The following is a 21,320-nucleotide window of genomic DNA, read 5'->3' on the forward strand; positions in this document are numbered from 1 at the left end:
TTGTATTTTGAGTCTTTTATTTCTTTAGATCACAAAGCAGACTGAATTAATTTAAATCTGTCTGAATCGAAAGGGATTAAAAAAAAAATCCAATTTTAGGAAATTCATTGATCAAAAATGTTAAAATCTTAAAAAAAAAAAAAGTGAATGAATGACTGAAAAAAAATCATGAAACTGTATTGGTCAAAAGGAGTGAATTGTTTTGGAGTAAAATTACGAATGACATTCAAGCTGCATTAAAGGAATAGTTCACTCCAAAATTAAAATCTCATCTTTTACTCACCCACATGTCATCACAGATTATGTGTATGACTTTCTGTCTTCTGCAGAACACGCACATTTAAGAAAAATATGTCAGCTCTGTAGGCCCATACAATTCAAGTGAATGGTGACCAAAACTTTGAAGCTTCAAAAAGCACAAAGGCAGTTTAAAAGTAATCCATACGACGCCAGTGGTTTAATCCACGTCTTCTGAAGCGATTCAGTCAGTTTTGGGTAAGAACAGACCAAAATGTAACTTCTTTTTCACATCTTTTGACATCTGCAGTGTCCTTGACGATCATGATTTCAAGCTTGATTACACTGTCTAGCATGCATGTCTCAAGCACTAGGAAATGTAATCAAGCTTGAAACCATGATCGTTCCTTGAGACTGCAATGGCAAGATGTATAGTAAAATAATAGTTACATTTTGGTCAGTTCAAGCCCAAAACTAATTGGATCGTTTCAGAAGAAATGGATTTAACCACTGGAGCCTTTGGGATTACCTTTTTACAGCCTTTGTGCTATTTGAAGCTTCAAGGTTTTGGTCACTGTTCATTTTGTATTGACCTACAGAGTTGAGGTATTCTTCTAAAAATCGTGTTCTGCAGGAGGGAAAAAAAAAAAAAGTCATACACATCTGGGATGGCATGAGGGTGAGTAAATAACAGAGAATTCCCTTTGGAGGGAAAATCTGTTTCTCTTAATGTGGACAAGTTAATCACAAGGGCAATAGTACATCAGATGCCAGTGTTGGTGCCTTTTCTTTAGTTTTCTGTGTGGAAGCTGAATTCCTTCAACATATTTCCAATAGTGCAGTCAGAGTTGATGGGAGATGAATGCTTTTGGCAACTACAGAAAGTTAAAATATCTCCAATTACACCTTACATTATATGGTGCCCCTTTAGAGGATTTAAATAGTTTGACCATTGCCCCTTACTTCTTCCAAAAGTGTTTCTAAGCCTGTTTATTCAGTCTGAGGATTATTAAATACATGATTCAGAAATCATCTATGGGAATGCATTTATTCAACAGTCATTTACACAAATAAAACAAATAAGATCATGACAATGTTTATGCCCTCATGTACTAAATGTACAACAATTGTACACAAACATTATTAAATATTCACAAATATATACGATGCTGTGCAGCACTGATACAATGTTGAGACACTGTAAATGACCATACAGAGACTCGTGCAGTTAGTAAGCACAAAGAATCCAGCAGTGACATCACAAAGCATAGCATTCTTCACACAATAAAATGTCACATCAGCATATTCAAGTTCCCTTTGTCTGAGCTTTAAACATGTTTATTAGTGTAAAGACACGGCACTATATAATAATTTTTTTTTTTTTTTACCTAAATACAGACACAACAGCTATTAAAATAAGAGAAATGTCCCTAAAACATTCAACTTTTATTCTATTGTGATAAAAATGTCATGACATTCTACTGCTGTGACAGTGATAGAATGCAGTCTTCTGTAAAGTGTGATCTTCCAATAAGACCTTTAACAGCAGTCATAAGTCTATGCCTAGAACAGTCATTCTCATAATACAAATACAAATGTATTCTTTATCTGTAAAGAACACTTCAAGCATGTTCAAAAATACAATTTGTGCATTGCATTTATTAAAAAGCTACAAAATTTTGAATGCAAACATTTCAATAACTTTCTAGATGTTTCAAGTGTAATACAGTCAATTAGTCGATACAAATGAAAATTTCGGTAATCCTAGATTTTCATCGAACTTGTTTTGGTATGTAACTGCATTGTGCTGACATCTCATTGTAGCCATTTTTCAACCCTGGATTCAAAAATCCATGTAAACTGAGATTGACTAGCTCTCTCGGGCATTTAAATATGTATACTAAGGTTAATAGGTAAAATATTACTCTCTAAAACAAGAAAATTATGCCGTGTAGCATAGCTGCTTTGCATTTCACAATCAGTGAAATGCTTTTTCCCTTTCTAACACATCATAAAATTACCCCTTAAGTTAAACATTATGTTTTCACCTATATATGTTAACTTGGCCACAATTATGATCTGGCTGACACTATTATACATTGACTTACGCTACAATTGTTAAATTTCCTGCAGCATACACTGCAGTACAGTGCATTACAGTCTCCAATATCTTAACATTTCTATGCAGTAATGGAGCAAAATTGTTTCACTGGATATAACTAGAGTGTCTTTAACCTTCAGTAGCAGATATCTTTTAAATCTTACTCTTAAAGCTGTTTACAAGCTAGATCACACAAATCTAAATAAAACAACAGATGATGTGCAACATCTATGTTTGATGGCATGGGTCTCCAACACCATACATGAGTGAGCCCTCACAACATATTCACAAAGGTCTTAGTAGACAGGGGCTTTTAGGCCAAGCTTTAGATCAGGGCAAGTGGACTTCATGATTTAGAGTGTAGAATTGGACAGTCAAGGTTAGGTTTTAAAGCTAAAGTGTGTCATTGTTGTGCCACCAAATGGAATTGCGGGGGGAACAAAATCACTGTATTCAAACAGATTCCAGAAAACTCAAGAGAAAACAGATAGTGCTGCCCAAGAGTCACACAAAAACTGGTCGAGCCAATGTTGCTGTGTGGGGCTAGACAGGCTGCTCAAGCAAACAGGAATGTTTTGATAGTGCCATAGAGCAACAGTGTTACACTTTTAGGTGAAATCAACCTACAAATGGCTTACTTAGTTGACTCTACAGTGCCTATAGAAAATCTGACCATGGAGGATTCTGATTTTGTGATTTCGATGCCATATGGTAAAAGATTTTATGGTCAGATGAGATTAAAATGTAACGTTTTGGACTGAACTCCAAGCGCTCTATTTGTAGAACACCAAACACAGCACACCACCCAGAACATACCATACCTACTGTGAAGCGTTGTGGGTATGTTTCCCTTCAGCGTGGACTGGCCAGTTGGTTAGGATTGAAGGGAAAATGGATGCTGCCATGTACACCCAAATTCTTAAGGAAAATCTGTGGCTCTCTGCTCGACAACTGAAGATGGGCAGGTGATTCGCCTTTCAGCACAATAAAATGTCCCTAAACACACTGCCAAAAAACTTAAGGATGTGGCTTAAGGATAGGAAGGTCAAAGTCCTGACCTAAATCCAATAGAAAACCTGTTGATGGACTTGAAGAGAACAGTCCATCACAGCTTACCCTACAATTTGACTAAACTCGAAGGAAGAATGGGCAAATATTCCCAAATCTAGGTGCGTAAAACTAGTAGAGCTATATCAAACAGACTGATGGCTGTTATTAAAGCAAAATGTAGCTCTACAAAGTATTAAATTCAGGGATATGGTAATTTTTCAAACCCTGTTTTAGTTTTTCATCTTTTATAACTTTTTGGAATTGTAGCTTTTTTTCTTTTTTTATTACGTTACCTGAATGTTACTTGAAAGGCAAAATTTGCAAATAAAGCTGGAAAAAGATTTTTGATTTAAAAAAAGTGACTATTCCATAGGGGTATGATGATTTTCTATAGGCACTATACATATTAAGCTTTGATACAAGAAATAATTTTAACAGCAAATAAATGACACACCTGCTTTAAGGTTAGGGTTCAGGGTAAGAAGGTCTGGAGCAAGGGGGTTTTGGTTGGAGTTTGTATCTTGAGAATACAAGGTTATTTTTTACTGCTTCCACTATCCCAATTTGCAAGTAGCATACTAGATTTTAGCCTGCAATTAAGTATGTTCTTTGATTTATCAGGTAGTGGTCAACCAATATGAGTTTTCCTGTGGCCGATACCGTTATCTAGAGATCAATATGACCGTTATAACACTGATTTAGTCTATATAATATATTGATATTAAATGAGAGACATATTACTACTACTACTGTTAATTGTCCAAGCGGATACAGTTATCGATAATGACCAATTATCGGCCGATATATCGGAATACCGCTACTATCAAGCTCCTTTTTTCACAGGGTAAACGTGTGTGATAATTTGCACATATTGTGTCAGTAAGCACAATGAATTATGCAGGAAGCCGGATTAGCGTTGCTTCAAAGAGGGCTGTTAAGTATGCAGAATATCAAGTAACATATTCAAATAATTTTCATTATTCTGTGGCAGGTGCCTGACTTCTGTCTTGCAAACCACATGTTGGAAACCCCTTGGCTGAAGACATCTCCCTTGATTGAGGGTTATATTAATGAAAGCTAACATTTATCTGATCATAGGGTCATCACCACCCGGAGATGTTAGGACAGGAAAGTCCCCGAAGGGCTCAGTTTTGTCTTCAGGGGGTGAGTTGATGGTACCGTCTGGCATAGAAGTAAAGGCCAGGTGATCATGTTCCATGATGGCCAGACGGTCCTGGGGCTTCTCCTTCTTCAGGTAGAACATCTTTCTCAGCTGCTTCAACTGCTGCAGTTCACAGAAGGTCTCCAACACAACCAGCATGCCAATCAGGCCGAGCAGAAGATAGACTGTCGAAGGGAAGAGAGACAGAGAGATGAAGGAATGTAACCTAGTTATGTTTATTATTTTGAGTTTAACTGTGTATCATAATCATTTACATCTGTGCTCTGCTCTTTGGCGTGTGTGTGGTCTTGCTTTAATGTCTTGTAACCTTGAATGCCTGTTTGAATCATTCTTGTAAAATGTTACAAATGGACACTGTAACTCTGTTAGCCAATGAAATGTTGCTTCTTTTTGTTTTTTTCAGAAAAATGTATATACAAAACAGATTTTTTTGTTTTTTTCCATTGATTTCAGTCAACGGATTCCCATGGGGATGAGGGAAGAATAACAATGGAATAACGCTCATGTCCGATTTTATTATTTCATTAAAAATGTAAAACGTATATTATAAAGACATTTACTAAACACTTGAATACATTTGGTCTGTGATTATATGTTTGTAATCATGTTTTAAATTTTTGGGACATAATGTAAAAAATATCTGGGTGGAGAAACCAAATGGAGATCGTAATAGAAAAAAAAAGTCTTATTACAAAGACAAAATTCTTGAAAAATAATAAAAGATTATACAAAACTACTTTATAATTATTCTTTAGTAATAACTTTTTTAAAACAAAGCAGTGAAGCAGTTTTGTTTTTAAATCTTAATATTCAGAAAATATACTGTGTATGTCAAGGTCATTACCTTTTAATAGCATGGCAAGCTTAGTTTAGGTTGCCAGATATGATTGTATAACAACATTGTAAAAAGTAAAAAAAAAAAAAGTAAAAAAAAAAAAAAAACTTTTACCTTCAAAAATTTGTTTGAAAACTTGGTAACACTTTACAATAAGGTTCAATTTGTTAAAATTAGTTAAAAACATTAGTTAATATGAACTAACAATGAACAATACTTTATGTATAAATCATAGTTATTAATGTTAATTTCAACATATATTAACACATTTTTAAAATCAAAAGTTGTTTTAGTTAACGTTAGTTTATGCATTATGAACTAACAATGAACAACTGTATTTCTATTAACTAACATTAACAAAGATGAAAAAATGCTGTAAAAAATAATTTTGTTAATGAAACCTTAAACATTAACTAATGTTAACAAATGGAAACGTATTGTAAAGTGTTACTGAAAAACTTTATTAAAAAGTATTTTAAGGATGTGCACATTCAAGTATTCAAAGAGCAAAGAAAATACTGTATATTACATTTATTTAATGGTTACACCAATTGATATATTAAGAGTCATTAAAGCAAAATTTGTTTAAAAAAAATTATACATACTGTATATGAATACAAAGATTACAATTCTAAAAAAAGATTTTTTCTAAGATTTTTCCTTTTCATCATCTCGGACACACTTATTTGTCATTGACCCTTTAACCACAGGTCTATCTACAATTCTAAAAATCCCATCATCAAGATTAAAAATAAGTACAAGACTCCATGTCATTGCAGGATGTGTGGGCTTCATGAATACATCTTCCTTAACAACTACACTATAGCAAATGTGGCCCTTTCTCACCATCCCCCGCATACAGAGTGGAAAGTGGGACCATTTGTGTCGTCTAAAACCCTACATGCACAGAAGCCATGTGGAACTTTGGTAAAATATAATCTTATTCACTTTTTTGAAAATGTTAGCTGTACTGCAACTGTTATTCAACCACCAGATGGAGTGGTAGACTAAAGGAGTGAAAGAGTGGTTTGCACTCTGTAACACTGCCCAAGCATTTCCTTTACACCTTACATATGTTGCTATGACAATAGACCAGAGATACATATAGATGTTTAGACATAAAAAGGAAGTCAGTGGAGTATTTCAGTTTCATGTTAGGCTGAACATCAATGAAAAGAAGAGGACGAGCCGGAAGGCTTGTGAACCAATTAAGTATTGTTTAGGAGGATGTTTACTTAATAAAATGTATTGTTACAGTACAAAAGGCTTATTTTGTCAAGAAGTGTGAAGACCAGTGAATTGAATCATAATGTTAATACCAGAATTTTGACATAAATAGAGTAAACAGTCAAGCAAATTGATTAAAGTCAACATAAAATCAAAATTTATGTCATTTTCCTTCTTAATACACTCCTGGTTTTAATGTGTATGATTCATCTTATTAATCCATAGAACAAATGTTTGTCTTTGTAATCTTTCATCAAAATGTATGACTTGCTCCACCTTTGAAATGACTTTCTTTATTGGCTGAAGTCTCAAAGCCCTCTTATTTCTTATCTCAGAGCATGCGTGGATCAACTAGCGGGTGTTTTTACTGACTTTTTCAATTTCTCCCTCTCCCTGTCTGTGGTTCCCACATGCTTCAAGACGTCCACCAATGTGCCCATACCGAAACAGTCAAAGATAACTTGCCTAAATAACTGGCATCCTGTTAACCTAACTCCCATCATCAGCAAGTGCTTTGAGAAGCTTATCAGAGATCTGCTCTGTGCTTCCTGCCTCACTGGACCCACTACAGTTTGCTTACAGAACCAACTGCTCCACTGATGATGCCATTTCATTTACAATACACACTGCTCTTTCCCACTTGGAAAAAAGGAACACTTATGTGAAAATGCTGTTTGTGGATTACAGCTCAGCATTCAACACCATAGTGCCCTGCAAGCTTGACATGAAACTCCGGACTCTGGGCTTGAACAGCTCGCTGTGCAGTTAGATCCTGGACTTCCTGTCAGGCAGACGCCAGGTGATCAGAATGGGCAGCAGCATCTCTTCATCACTGATCCTCAACGCTGGAGCCCTGCAGGGATGTATTCTCAGCCCACTGCTGTATTCCCTGTACACACATGACTGTGTGGCAACACACAGCTCCAATGCCATCATCAAGTTTGTTGATGATACGACGATGGTAGGCCTGATCACTGACAATGATGAAACGGCCTACAGAGAGGAGGTGCACACTCTGACACGCTGGTGCCAGGAGCACAACCTCTCCCTCAATGTCAGCAAGACCAAGGAGCTTGTGGTGGACTTCAGTAGAAAAGACAGTGAACACAGCCCCATCACCATCAATGGAGCACTGGTGGAGAGAGTCAGCAGCTTCAAGTTCCTCTGTGTCCACATCATTGAGGAACTTGCATGGTCCGTCCACACAGAGGCCATTGTGAAGAAGGCTCACCAGCACCTCTTCTTCCTGAGACGGCTGAGGAAGTTTGGAATGAACCACTACATCCTCACACGGTTCTACACCAGCACTGCAGAGAGCATCCTGACTGGCTGCATCACTGCCTGGTATGGCAACAGCAGTGCCCTCAACCGCAAAGCCCTGCAAAAGGTGGTGCGAACAGCCAGACATATCATTGGAGATGAGCTTCCCACCCTCCAGGATATCTCTACCTGGCGGTGTGTGAAAAAAGCTCGGAGGATCATTAGAGACTCCAGCCACCCGAGCCATAGGCTGTTTTCACTGCTACCATCTAGCAGGCGGTATCGCAGCATCAGGACCTGCATCAGCCAACTTCGTGACAGCTTCTTCCCCCAAGCAGTCAGACTTTTGAACTCTTGATCTCTCATGATCAATATACATCAGCACTGCACTTTATTAATCACACACTGGATGGTCATAAATTATATTTACTGGCAACTGACTATCAACTGACAGCCTGAATGTCGATGCAACAATATACAATATTACTGCATATTTTATATATATTATTTTGTATTGTTTACTGTACATTCTATATTGTGTGTATTGTATACTGTACATTGTATATTATTATTTGTATACTGTTGTAACATCTGAGGTTGTTATCCATCCTACCAACCACCAGAGGCAGCCCTCTCCCGAATACTGATCTTCACCCATTTCTTCACTGCTCATTTCCTGTTTACCACATGTATATATAGCCATGCAGTTCCATTGTTCATTGTGAAGTATTGCCAGTTTACCCTGCCTTACCAAGCATTTTCCCATTGCCACTGTTTATTGATTCATGTTATGACCATTGCCTGTTTTTCTGGATTTACTGCTTTTTGGATAACGCTTTGTTTTGTTTGCCTGGTTGGACTGTCTATTTGGTTTATTGGATTTATCTGCCTGCTTTTCGACTACGTCTCTCTGCCTGATGATTTGGATTGTTTACTTGTGTCTCTTTTAATAAACTTCCTGCACATGCATCCGTACACCGTCTCCATGGCCAGTTTGTTACAGAATACTTTGCAAACCATGGATCCAGCAGAAGTCTCACAGCTCCAGGCTGCATTTGCACACCAGTGCGAGGTTTTAAAGAGTTATCAAGACCAGCTGAACAATCTGAGCCGCCAAAGAATGTTTGACTCGCTACATTCACTCACTGCCAGCTCCCCATGTTAAACCGGTAAGCCTTGCTCTTCCTGTTTGATGGTTCTGCTGAGAAATGTTGGTTTTTTTTACAACAGTGTAAAATTTATTTCTCTAATCAACCTGAATAATTTAATCAAGATGCCAAGAAATTATGATGGCTCTGCTTACCGGTAAAGCACTCGATTGGGCTGCCGCTGTTTGGGACAAAGATCCTCAAATACAGACCTTGTTTGACTACTTTGCTCAACAGATCCACAAAGTCAATGAGTATCCAGCGGGTGGTCAAGATGTCTCTGTTCAGCTGCTTCATTTAAGCCAGGGCCATCGATCTGCAGCAGACTACGCAATTCTGTTCGGGACGCTAGCAGCTCAAAGTGGGTGGAACAATGTCGCTCTGAAAACTGTTTTCCACGAGGGGCTTCACCAAGGACTCAAGGCTGAACTGACATGCAAGGGTGAGGGTCTACTCTGTCTGAATTCATTACCATGGCTATCAAGGTAGATAATCTTCTTTGTAATGCTCCACGGCCCCAGTTTCACTCTGCTTCTAAGTCTACAGTCTCAGTACAGGCACAGGCATCCACTGAATTACCCAAACCTATGCAAGTCGTTTACGCCCGTGATTCTACGGAGGAACTTCAACGTTGACGTAACAGAAAACTTTGTTATTACTGTGGTGAATCAGGTCATCTCAATGCTGCATGCCCACACAAGAAATCAAGTTCCCCTGAATCAAGGCTGAGAGTGAGTACCAAAAACTTTGTATCACCTATCCTTCACAGTTTTCTGTTGCCTGTAGCGATCTCCATTGGTGATCATATAAAAAGTTACGACTTTAGTGGATTCTGGGGCTGCTGTGAATCTCATAAATCAAGAGATCGTACAAGAACTCAATATACCCATCATTCAATGCATTCCAACGATTATTATCGCCACAGTTGACAACGCTCCCATTGGTACTGGTATAACCCAACAAACTGTTCCCATAACCATCAAGATTGGACTATTTCATGTGGAGAACATTTCACTATGTCAAACTCACCCAATCATGCTCTTATCCTGGGTCATCCTTGGCTGGCCATCCACAATCCTTTTATCTCCTGGAACCAGGGTGAGCTCACGAAATGGTCTAGATTCTGTCATGAACATTGTCTCCAAGTTGCTGCCTCCATGCCTCGTCTTACCACCAGCATTGAAAGCCCTGAATTCCAAACAGTAACCATGATTCCTGAGGAATATGCAGAATTCAATGAAGTTTTTAATAAAGTTCTTCCTGCTCACCGTCCATGGGACTGCGCCATTGAACTTCTGCCTAATACAGCTCCACCGAGAAGCAAAGGTTATCCATTGTCATGTCCCGAGAACCTAGCTATGGAAACATACATCGAGGAAGCCCTTGCCTCTGGTTACATCCACCTCTCCAGCAGCTGCAGGTTTTTTTCTTCATGGAGAAAAAGGATGGAGGTCTACGTCCATGCCTTGGCTATCAAGGCCTGAACTCTGTCACCTTGAAATACCGTTACCCACTGCCACTCATCCCCTTAGCCCTTCTTAGCTTGATCTAAGAAGTGCTTATAACCTCAGAGAAGGAGATGAGTGGAAAACTGCATTCATCACCACCAGGGGGCACTATGAATATGTGGTCATGCCGTATGGACTTGCTAATGTCCCCTCTGTTTTCCAGTCTTTTGTCAGTGAGATTTTCAGAGACCTACTGAATCAGTGTGCAGTGGCCTACATTGACGACATCCTCATCTACTCTCAAAATAAAAACATATCCAGCATGTCAGGACAGTCCTATCACGTCTCCAGGAACACCAGTTATTTGTCAAGGCAGAGAAATGTGAGTTTCATATCTCACATACCACGTTCCTAGGTTACAATATCAGCCACTAAGGTGTAGAAATGGATGTCTCTAAAATCACAGCAGTTACCGAATGGGCTCAACCTTCCACAGTCAAAGAACTACAACAATTTCTGGGCTTTGTCAATTTCTACCGCCGCTTCATCAGAAACTACAGTATCATTGCAGCACCACTCATTTCATTGCTCAAGGGAAAACCCAATAAGTTACCATGGAATGAAGCCGCAGCCCACGCCTTCGTCTCCCTCAAGTCAAGCTTCATGACCACTCCTATACTGAAACACCCTGACCCCAATCTTCCTTTCATCGTTGAAGTAGATGCTTCTGATTGTGGGATTGGAGCGGTCCTGTCACAATGTCAAGGTACCCCAGGCAAGCTTTACCCTTGTGCTTTTTTCTCCAGAAAGTTAAATTCTGCTGAACGAAACTATGATGTGGGGAACAAGGAATTACTTTCCATGAAGGCAGCACTCGAAGAACGGGGTTACTGGTTAGAGGGGGCAGTCCACCCATTCCAAGTTATCACTGATCACAATGATGTATAAATCAAGGCAGCCAAGAGACTGAATCCACTTCAAGCCCGATGGTCCTTGTTCTTCACCAGGTTCAATTTTACCGATACTAACCGCCCTGGCAGCAAGAATAGTAAAGCAGATGCACTTTCACGCAGGCATGATCCACCCCACATCCAACCTCATCCTGGATCAATCCTACCACCATCTGTCATCATTGCACCAATTAGTTGGGATATCATGGAAGAAATACAATGAGTGCAACAGCACGAACTGTCACCACCAGACTCCCCCCCCCAACCAAGCACTCTGTACCACAAGCTCTACATCTGAGAACTATCCAATGGGTCCACACTTCTTTGAGCACAGGACACCCTGGCATCCAAAGAACTATCACACTGGTATGTAATTCCTTCTGGTGGCCATCTGTAATTCGTGATGTTACTATGTGAAGTCTTCAAGCGTGTGCACAATCTAAGACCCCCAGGGAACTACCCACAGGATTACTCCAACCACTGCCAATACCCCAAAGACCATGGTCCCACCTGTCCATCGATTTCATCATCGACATGCCAAACTCCAATGGATACACCACCATACTGGTAATTATCAACCGATTCTCAAAATAATTTAGACTTGTCCCCCTCAAGGTTTACCTATGGCTATGGAAACTGCTAATGCTCTATTTCACCAAGTATTGAATCTATGGATTACCAGAAGACATCGCGTCCGATTGAGGTTCACATCCTGAGTTTGGCAGGCGTTCTGTAAGCAGCTGGACATCAATGTGAGTCTCACCTCAGGCTATCACCCCCAAGCCAATGGACAGGTGGAACGTTTAAACAAGGAGATTGGCAGATATCTTCGGAGCTACTGTAGCCGTGAACAGGAAAAGTGGAGCGACTTCTTGCCCTGGGCCGAATATGCACAGAATTCCCTCACTCATACCTCCTATGGGACTAACCCCCTTCCAATGCGTGCTGGGCTACCAACCCCCGATATTCCCTTGGTCAGGAGAACCTTCTACAGTGCCAGCAGTGGACGATTGGATTAGGGAGGGAGTGGGACAGCGCACATGTCTGGCTACAGCAAGCAGTTCAAGCACAACGCTTTAAGGCTGACCGGCGGAGGCACCCTCACCCCAACTATCAGCTTGGACAGAGGGTCTGGTCATCCACAAGGGATCTCAAGCTGCGGCTAACCTGCAGTAAGCTCAGTCCAAGGTATGTGGGTCCATTCAGAATTATCCATCAAATAAACCCAGATACTTACCGATTAGAGCTTCCTGCTAACTACCGCATCTCTCCTTCCATGTGTCCTTGCTGAAACTGGTCCACCCAGCATCTGGCCATGGAATCATGAGTCACGAGCCTCTGCCTCCATTGGAGGTTGATGGAGCACCTGCGGATATGGTCAGATAGCTCATGGACTCAAGGCGACGAGGGAGCCAGATGCAATACTTGGTGGACTGGGAAGGCTACGGACCAGAGGAGAGATCATGGGTAGCCGCCAAGGACATACTGGACCCATCCCTGATCCAAGAGTTCCACCAAGCTCATCCTAATCGTCCAGCACCACGACCAAGGAGATGTCCCAGCAGAAGAACACAAGGAGTTGTCTGAGGTTGTTACACATCCTACCAACCACCAGAGGGAGCCCTCTCACGAATATTGATCTTCACCCATTTCTTCACTGCTCATTTCCTGTTTACGACATGTGTGTATATATAGCCATGCAGTTCCATTGTTCATTGCAAGTATTGCCAGTTTACCCTGCCTTACCAAGCATTTTCCATTGCCACTGTTTACTGATTCATGTTATGACTATTGCCCATTTTTCTGGATTTACTGCTTTTTGGATAACCCTTTGTTTTGTTTGCCTGGTTGGACTGTCTATTTGGTTTATTGGATTTATCTGCCTGCTTTTTGACTACGTCTCTCTGCCTGCTGATTTGGATTGTTTGCTTGTCTCTTTTAATAAACTCCTTCACATGGATCCTAACACAGTCTCCATGGCCAGTTCGTTACAATTGTGTTGTGTGTAAATGTGTATATTAGATGTGTAAATTGTGTTGTGTGAATCTGATGTTTATTGTAAATTGGTATACGTCTCATCACTGTTATGACTGCTATGTTGCTTGGAACTGCACCCAAGACTGAACTGTTGCACTTGAGTGACAAAGTGGTTGAGTGACAAAGTGATTTGATGTGATTTCTCAACCCACCGATCCAGCCACCTTTTCACAACCCAAGCAACTCCCAGCCTAAATTGTTTTCTCAATTAGACCTATCCCATTTCACTTTGAAATTCACATTCTGTAAATAAAATGGGTTGAGAACAGTTTCATGTTCACTTAAAATATTTGTAAGTATTCTTTAAAGTGAAAAACGTATATGAACACTTTCAGACCCCAATTATGTTCCAGGTACACAAATATGATCATGGTTTATTTCTATTCTAAATGCAGCCAATCAGGTGCACAGGTAGCTGTCAAAACCTGCTGGGCATTATTGCCAGTGCCTTCAGTCCAACTGCGGGGTCATCAGCAGGAGCCACCCTTCACTGATGTTTCACCCCAATAATCCCGGAACTGGTGGTGGGGCAGTGGTCAAGGATGTCTCCCTGCAACCCCCTGCAGCTGGACACCGGATTCTTTGCATTGCCTCTCATTCTTGCCTTGCCAATACTTAATTTTTCTGTATTCCGGATTGGATCGCACCCGGTCAACCCCATTGCTTTTCAAAGTATCCTCTTTTGACCATGAGTGAATAGGAACGTGTTTGATGCATGTGCACTACGACTGCTTTGTGATACTCTTTTAGTACAGTCAATGGTAGGTGCATGTGCTGACAATGGGCACAGATGGGGACTGTGGGAGGTTGAGAAAATCTGGGCAGACACAGTAAAACTGTGTTGATGATGAAATTTGCATCATGCATACTGTGTGCGGAGCGATCATAAATGCAGACAACTGAAGTATACTTTGGTCTTAAGACATGGGCTATGCAGACAAGGTTCAATAACCCACCCACAAGGAATGACCAATGTACCCTATGTACCAAGCAGTGGTGGTCGATGAGGGAATTTTCCGGGAGGAATGCGGCAGGAGGCAATTCATTTTGCCTTTTTGCAGATGTTGGGCCTCATGTGTTCAGATAGAAGACAAAGGCAGGCCTTACACAGTCGTAAAACCTAACTCAGCCCCCACACACCAAGTCGTAAATCTTACTAATAAAAATTGTGCCAAAATCAAACAAAGGGAGTCCAAAACAGACTATAAATCCCATGAAGCCTTGCTCACTAAAGGATCGAACTCTCAACTCCTATTGGATGAGGCACACAACAGAACGTCCCTCAAACCATGACATCATCAGGAGTAGAAATAACACTGAAATGCTTCCGGGATTTGCTTCCAGAAACTTTGTTTGCAGTGTGTAGATGCAGCTCATCGCTGCTCTCAGGTGCAACCTCGTGGCACAAGGAAGTAACGTCCGACTTGAAACTGTGGCCATACAATCTCCATCTCGCTGGACGAGTTGAGATTACTCTGTGTTCAACCGAACACTCTAACGGATCCGAAGGAGACCGCTGAGCAATCCACATCTTCATCCGTTTGCCTGCAGAAGTGAAGAGATTAAAGATTTCTCTTCCATCTTCAATCAAGTCGACATTTCTGAAGTTCTCCGCCAGCCCGCCGAGAATCAACAGCCGTGCCCGCCAACAGAGCGAGGAAACGGCCTCCCGTTATCACACGAGCCTCAAGGAACCGGGTCGGAGTTAAAGGACGGTGGGACAAACATTCTACCTGTGTCCTCATGCGATTCAAGTAAGAGGTTTACGTCTGGGCAGAGATAGAATATTATAGCGTGTTATTCTTGTGTTTCAAGGTTTTTTTGCTTGTACAGTTTACGGACCGCCATGTCCGCTCATTATTAATACTCAGGGTATTAATTGTCACGGATTTGTTTTGCTGTATTGTGGTCCAACCACATTGGACTGTTGTGCATTTTCGCCATCGCGGGTGAAACCGGCAAACTGAGTTATCCATTAAAAAGTCAAAGAACGCGGGACTTTTACGAGCCGTCCACCGCGTCTCTGAATGATAAACTAACAGCTGCTTTCTCTCCCACGATCGCGAAATCGGCTTTAGGGCCGTCACTTAATTCTCTCTCTCTCTCTCTCTCGTACTAACCACACGCACACGCACACACACACACACACACACACACACACCTTATGTGTTATAGGATTATTTTTATTTCCATATCTAATCAAATCACTGTTTAGTTTGTAGTTGTAAGTCGGAAGTTTATTGACTGCATTGTATTAATTGATATTACTGGATAAATAAACTTTGTTTATATTACAAAGAGAAGTGTTTTGGTTTGTTTTGCATACACCTGTGTCATGCTGACGGTATATCAGTGCTCGGATTCAAGCCTTCATTCATTGTTTTTTTTCCCGAAAATCGATATTCTTCGGATGTCGATTTTCCTAAGAAAACAATCTAATATTGAGACTGTTTTACTGTCTGAAGTAAACGGTGTTACTGACTTTTTATCTGGTTATTAGTCCCTGATTCCAGGGTGGTGCCCCGTCAATGTTAATCCTTATTAATATTCTATTGATTTTTGATAATTGATAATTATCTTTGATGATTGTTGAATTTGAAAGATCAATAAGCTAGTGTTAATTTTAATTAATGTTTCATCGATGTTAACAATTAATGATTATCTTTGATAATTGTTGATTTAAAGGATTAAAAAAGCTAACATTGATTCTCATCAATGTTCTATTGATTTTAATAATTAATAATTATCTTTGATAATTGTTAATTATTGCTAATAACCAAACCCGCTCCTAAATGTAGCGCACTACATTTACTGGAGCCCCATATGAGAAAGTTAGATTCAATTAATTAATTTAAATATTAATTAATAACTAAAGAAATAATTATTATTTCTGATAGTAACACTGATCTAAACAACCAGTAAAGCCCTACATAATAATTGGTGCCCCATGTGAGGCATCCTACGTGCCAGTTCTGTCACAGTGTGTATGCATAAGAATCCAGAGTAATAACTTCATTATTACTTCAAAGTTTGGTTCTGTTTGACCATTTACTTCTCACAACTTGCCAAACATAAGCCAGTGTGGTGTGAAAGTGCTCTTAAGAGTGAATTAGGGATTGGTAAATTTACTATAGTCTGCTTAAAATCTGCTGTTGTTGTTATTTAACTCCTAACGCTTTCATCTAAATGTTACAGAGAGGTGCCAAGTCACTTCATTGATGTCCACCAAAGAGAGAACGCCGTGAAATTTGCACATTACATAACAGTAGCCCGTAAGCCACAGGTCGAAGCCTCTCACCTGTGCGTTCGTGTTAGCATTATAGAAACTGTAAAACAACAAGCTCTCAGAGCCACTGTGTCGCAAGAATTTTTACTGCCCAGTAAAATGAGCCACCAATCACCCTGCGTGACTGGAGCTGAAGCTCCGCAGAGGATAGTCGACCAAGCACTGCAAGATGTTGTCGCTGCTGTCCTCCGTCTCTCCGTAGAGGAGAGAGATAACCTTAACGGCTACAATATTAGTCGTTGTGATGAAGCATTGCAGGAACTAGTTGATTATGTCAACAACCCGGTCGGAAAGCCAATGCGCACAATCCTGGACCTAGTGGGCCAAATGTTCCTTCTTCATCACCGCAGAACCCAACTGCAAACCGCAGAGCACCAGGCCCAGCTGCAGAGCAGCTACCAAGCGGTGCAGAAGGAAAATCTCAGCCTGCACCAAGACGTCAGGTGCACCCAAGCTGAGAAAGTCCAGGCACAGGAAGATAATGCCCAGATGCAGGAGGAAAACGAAACCCTGCGCAGGCAGCTTCAAGCTGCCCAGCTAAGAGTAGAGTCAGATCAGGTAAGTGCAGCTGAAACGCACAGCACGACATCTGACATAGAAGAGGGCCCCCTTTTTAGCGATACACGTAGAAATGTGTCCTTGAGAAACACAGGGACACACGCTAGGAGCCGAGCTGCCCCTAGTGGTACAGTCTCTGACTTCGTCCTCCAAGACACCTTTCAAACTCCTCTAGCGGCCCGCTGGTTGGATGCAGGTGCCCCTCCTTATAGTTGCCCCCCCCAATCAGTTTTCAGTCATGCCACCTTGCGTTTCAAACCGACTGATTCAACACCACGAAGGGGGGACAATTATTTTCAAGCCCAGAGTGGTGCAAGCGGCTCGAAGATCCCATTAGCCAGGGAGCTGTACGCAACCCGGGGTCCACCCCCACACGTCGACTGGACTCCTTCCCCACCACGAAGGGGAGGAAGTTGTCCGCATCGCTATAGCAATCTGAGTGACTATGGTGTCTCGGATGACTCGGACGACCCGTGGTCATTCCGACACCAACGCTTGCGCATCCGACATCTCGAGTCCCTCGCAGGGGACATAGAACGCTTTGACCCAAGTAATCGAGATTCAAACATCGACAATTATCTTAGGGAAATTGAGCACTGCCTGATTGACTTGCCTTACGCTTCGTCGCGTGAAAAACTCAAGCTTATATGGAAGACCACGGTAAGGAGTGTCCATGCGTTCATGGAAACGCTACCAACTGGTACACGAAACCGCTACTCAGCTCTGTGTAATGCCCTACACGAGGAGTATTCGCTGTATATCGACGAAGCCTCCACTACCATAGCTGCTTTCGCCATCACCCAGAAGAGGCACGAGCCTCCGCGTGAGTATTACAGACACCTGAGAACCACGTACTTCCAAGGAAGTAACGATTCAGGCCTGGAGGAGGAACGAGCTTTCAAGTCTCTTTTCCTTCACAACCTCCACGAGTGCGTGCGATATGATGTCACGATGCACTGCAGAATGGGCAACCCCACCATGCAGGAAATCAGAAGATATGCACAACTGGCATGGGAGACACGCGTGCGCCCTGCCCGAGGGCACGGAGGCGACGCCAGAGCCCTGGGGATCCAAGCCTCATATGCAGACCTAGTGCTTGAAGGCAACGAAATGCCTCGCGTTAAGGTGAATGCTAGAACAGGACCCCAGAGGCACTGATCACCCCGCCAGCAGCGTAGGCAACAGAACCAGGGGGGTGGTACCCAGACACACCCCCAGGGTCACGGCAGGCCTAAACAACAAAATGTTCGCCGGCCGAATGGAAATGCGTGGTTCGAACGAAAACCCAAACAAGAAGGTGAGTGGGTAGAAAAGGTTTCAAATCCCCTCAGAGAACAAGATTTGAGAGAGGAAATGGAGGATATAAGGAGACGCTTGAATGAGTTAGTAACTAAGCTTGACGTGCTCCGTTGTTCACCAGGTCCGCCGACCTCCTCAAAGGAACACGGCACTGAAACCCCGTCAGTATGACTAGACGATGTACCCCCTCCCGTTAACGCCAAAGTTTACTTTGTAGGTTGGGAAAAGGGGAACAGTGTCCAAGTTGCTCCCCAAAACAGTCACTCCTAACATGCCACACCCTCCTTTTCTGACCATCTTGGGCGATCTGTACCGTAAGGGCAATGCCTGACACATGGGTCATTCAACTCCCACGCACTACTCAACACCGGTTCCGAAATAAGTCTAATGGGTTCCAACACCTTCACAGAGGTGACTAGAGCAAAGCTCTCCCTTGGCAAACCGTTATAGACAGACCTGCAACGTAAGCATCACAAGCTACAAACAAGATAGGTCGTCTATCACAAAACGGACCTGGATTGACACCTTTCAAGGGATGATGCTAATAGATCCTGTTTACATATGTCCCATTAATACGGAACCACTGTTAGTTGGCCAGGACCTACTGAACTGACTGGTTCCGCTCATTGACTGCCGTCGTGTACATGTGGGCTCAGGTTGACATACCGAGACCACTTGGTCCAGAAAACAGTTCGCCAGCTTCAGATGGACAAGTCGCAATCGTCCAAAAATCCAGCAGAGACGACGACTCCAATAAGAACAATTACAGGGCCTGGATAAAACCTTTCAGGGTACTATAGTCACTGTAAATTTGTACTCCGTTCTTATCAATAACACTTTGCACGCTTTAGGGACTTTGTCAGAGAAAACAACTTATGCATGTATCGTTAGAAATCTAATGCAGGACCTCAGGGAAATTAGCTCCTCAGTCAACAGTCTGAGTGGTGGAAGGATTCCAGCTTACCTGGTCTCCCTAGACCTTGTCGAACAAATCCTTAGATCTGCTACTATCTTTTTTATCAGTATTGTTTTGGCTTTCCTCTATCAAATGCCTTGCATACCTCTCCCTTTTTTAACAAAATCAATGAACTAGCTATAGCTCAGCTGGTAGAGCATGGCACTAGCAACGTCAAGATCATGGGTTTGATTCCCAAGGACCACACAAACTGATAAAATGTGTTTGGCCTTTGTTTGCCTTTACATATCTCTAGGATCTCTGCCAGCTTGCGCAGGACCTGATTATACCACCACCTATACCATCCTTGAGCCAAGGCAGTCTTGCAACCAGCCAGGTCTTGTGGTCTAACAGAGGGGCCAACTCTACTCTATGCCTTACCATGGAGACAAATTTCCAGGACTTGAAAGAGTGTCATAGGTGGATCTTATTAGAAAAATTAGCCTGGCCTTAGGTACCTTCCACAGGTCAGCCCACCCTAAAGCTCTGAGCTGTACCCTCCCATTCTTCTGTAACTGCAATGGCTATCCTGGGCTTTCTGGAGGCGGCTGACCAGTTTGAGCCACTCTCCATTCAAGGCCTGATCTTCCTGACTGGGTTCTTCTATCAATCTCTTGATGCTTCAGCCTTGAAACTGCCTGGTTTACAACCTTCTCTGCCTTCCAAGCTTGACCTGTTCAGACCTGGGCTTGAGCAGCCCTCACATAACAGCCTGGTCTTCTCCTGCTTGTAGTTCAAGGTGGTGGACTTTAGTGGTAGTTGTAAAGCATTTTTTTCAAACAATGATACAACTAAAAGACAATGTGGCATGCCCAGCCACTTCCTGACGTAACTTTTGGCCTTAGTATCCATCCTTGCCATTGCTGCTGAAGTGATCTCACACATTTTAAGTGGCCACATCACAGTGTACAGTGGTACAGGGTAAATTGGTAACAACAGACCTTGAGTTTGACTGGGGGATGACAATCGTCCAATTTTTCCAAGCCCTCTTTCAGCTGCTTCAAGACCAACCCTTTCAGCAACTTCAAGACCAACCCTGCCTACCATGAAAGATTTGCTGTGTATTCTCTCTCCCTAAACTTCGAAAAGGCTGCTCTGCCAGCACCGGGATTCTTTCCCCACCCACCTTGAACAATATCTGGTCGTTCCCAACTCCTTAATGAATAGAAAGGCTACATAATTTTGTTAGTTTACTGACAAGGGTCAATAGCTCTTCTAGCCTTTTCAATAGTCAGTTTGTACATGTAGCAGTCTGGAGGATGCCTGTGACATCATTCATACAGCTACGTAGAGCTGGCAATCTCAATCCAGACTTTGCCAGTCCTTATTCTTTGGGCCATCTGTCTATCCAATTAGAATGACCTCAAATGCGATCAGGATGGGATGGGAGAGATTGAACATCCCATCGCTATTCCTTTTTCCAGTTGCTGCCAACCAGTTGTGTACTCTGTTGCATCTTCAAATGCCCATAGTAACTGTCTACCAAGCTCCTAATACACTCTGGTACATGGAAAAACTCCAGGGAATAGCTAAAGAGCTGGTGTGAAAACAATCCATAGGCATTTGTCAGGTCCAGCAAGGCTACGTGGAGGTCCTTCTTGTCTCTCTTGGCAGTCTGGATCTGCTCCAATATTATTGATGCATGCTTCACATACACAGGAAAAACTGGGACACCTACATTCTGGCAGTTTGTGTCCATGTATCCATTGTTCAGAAGGTAGTCAGAAATCCTCCTTGCTATCACAG

General features: G+C 42.0%; 1 protein-coding gene across 1 annotated transcript in view; it reads right to left on the reverse strand.

Moving 5' to 3' along the window:
- Positions 1-1,266: 1,266 nt before the first annotated feature.
- Positions 1,267-21,320, reverse strand: part of LOC127412378 (potassium channel subfamily K member 1-like) — a 33,930-nt gene continuing 13,876 nt past the window's right edge. Inside the window, exon 3 of the mRNA XM_051648683.1 lies at positions 1,267-4,735. Within this exon, the coding sequence (XP_051504643.1) occupies positions 4,473-4,735 (263 nt within the window). The 3' untranslated portion in view covers positions 1,267-4,472. The remainder of the gene's footprint in view (positions 4,736-21,320) is intronic.

Source organism: Myxocyprinus asiaticus, chromosome 21 (assembly GCF_019703515.2).
Source record: "Myxocyprinus asiaticus isolate MX2 ecotype Aquarium Trade chromosome 21, UBuf_Myxa_2, whole genome shotgun sequence".
Classification (NCBI taxonomy): Eukaryota; Metazoa; Chordata; class Actinopteri; order Cypriniformes; family Catostomidae; genus Myxocyprinus; species Myxocyprinus asiaticus.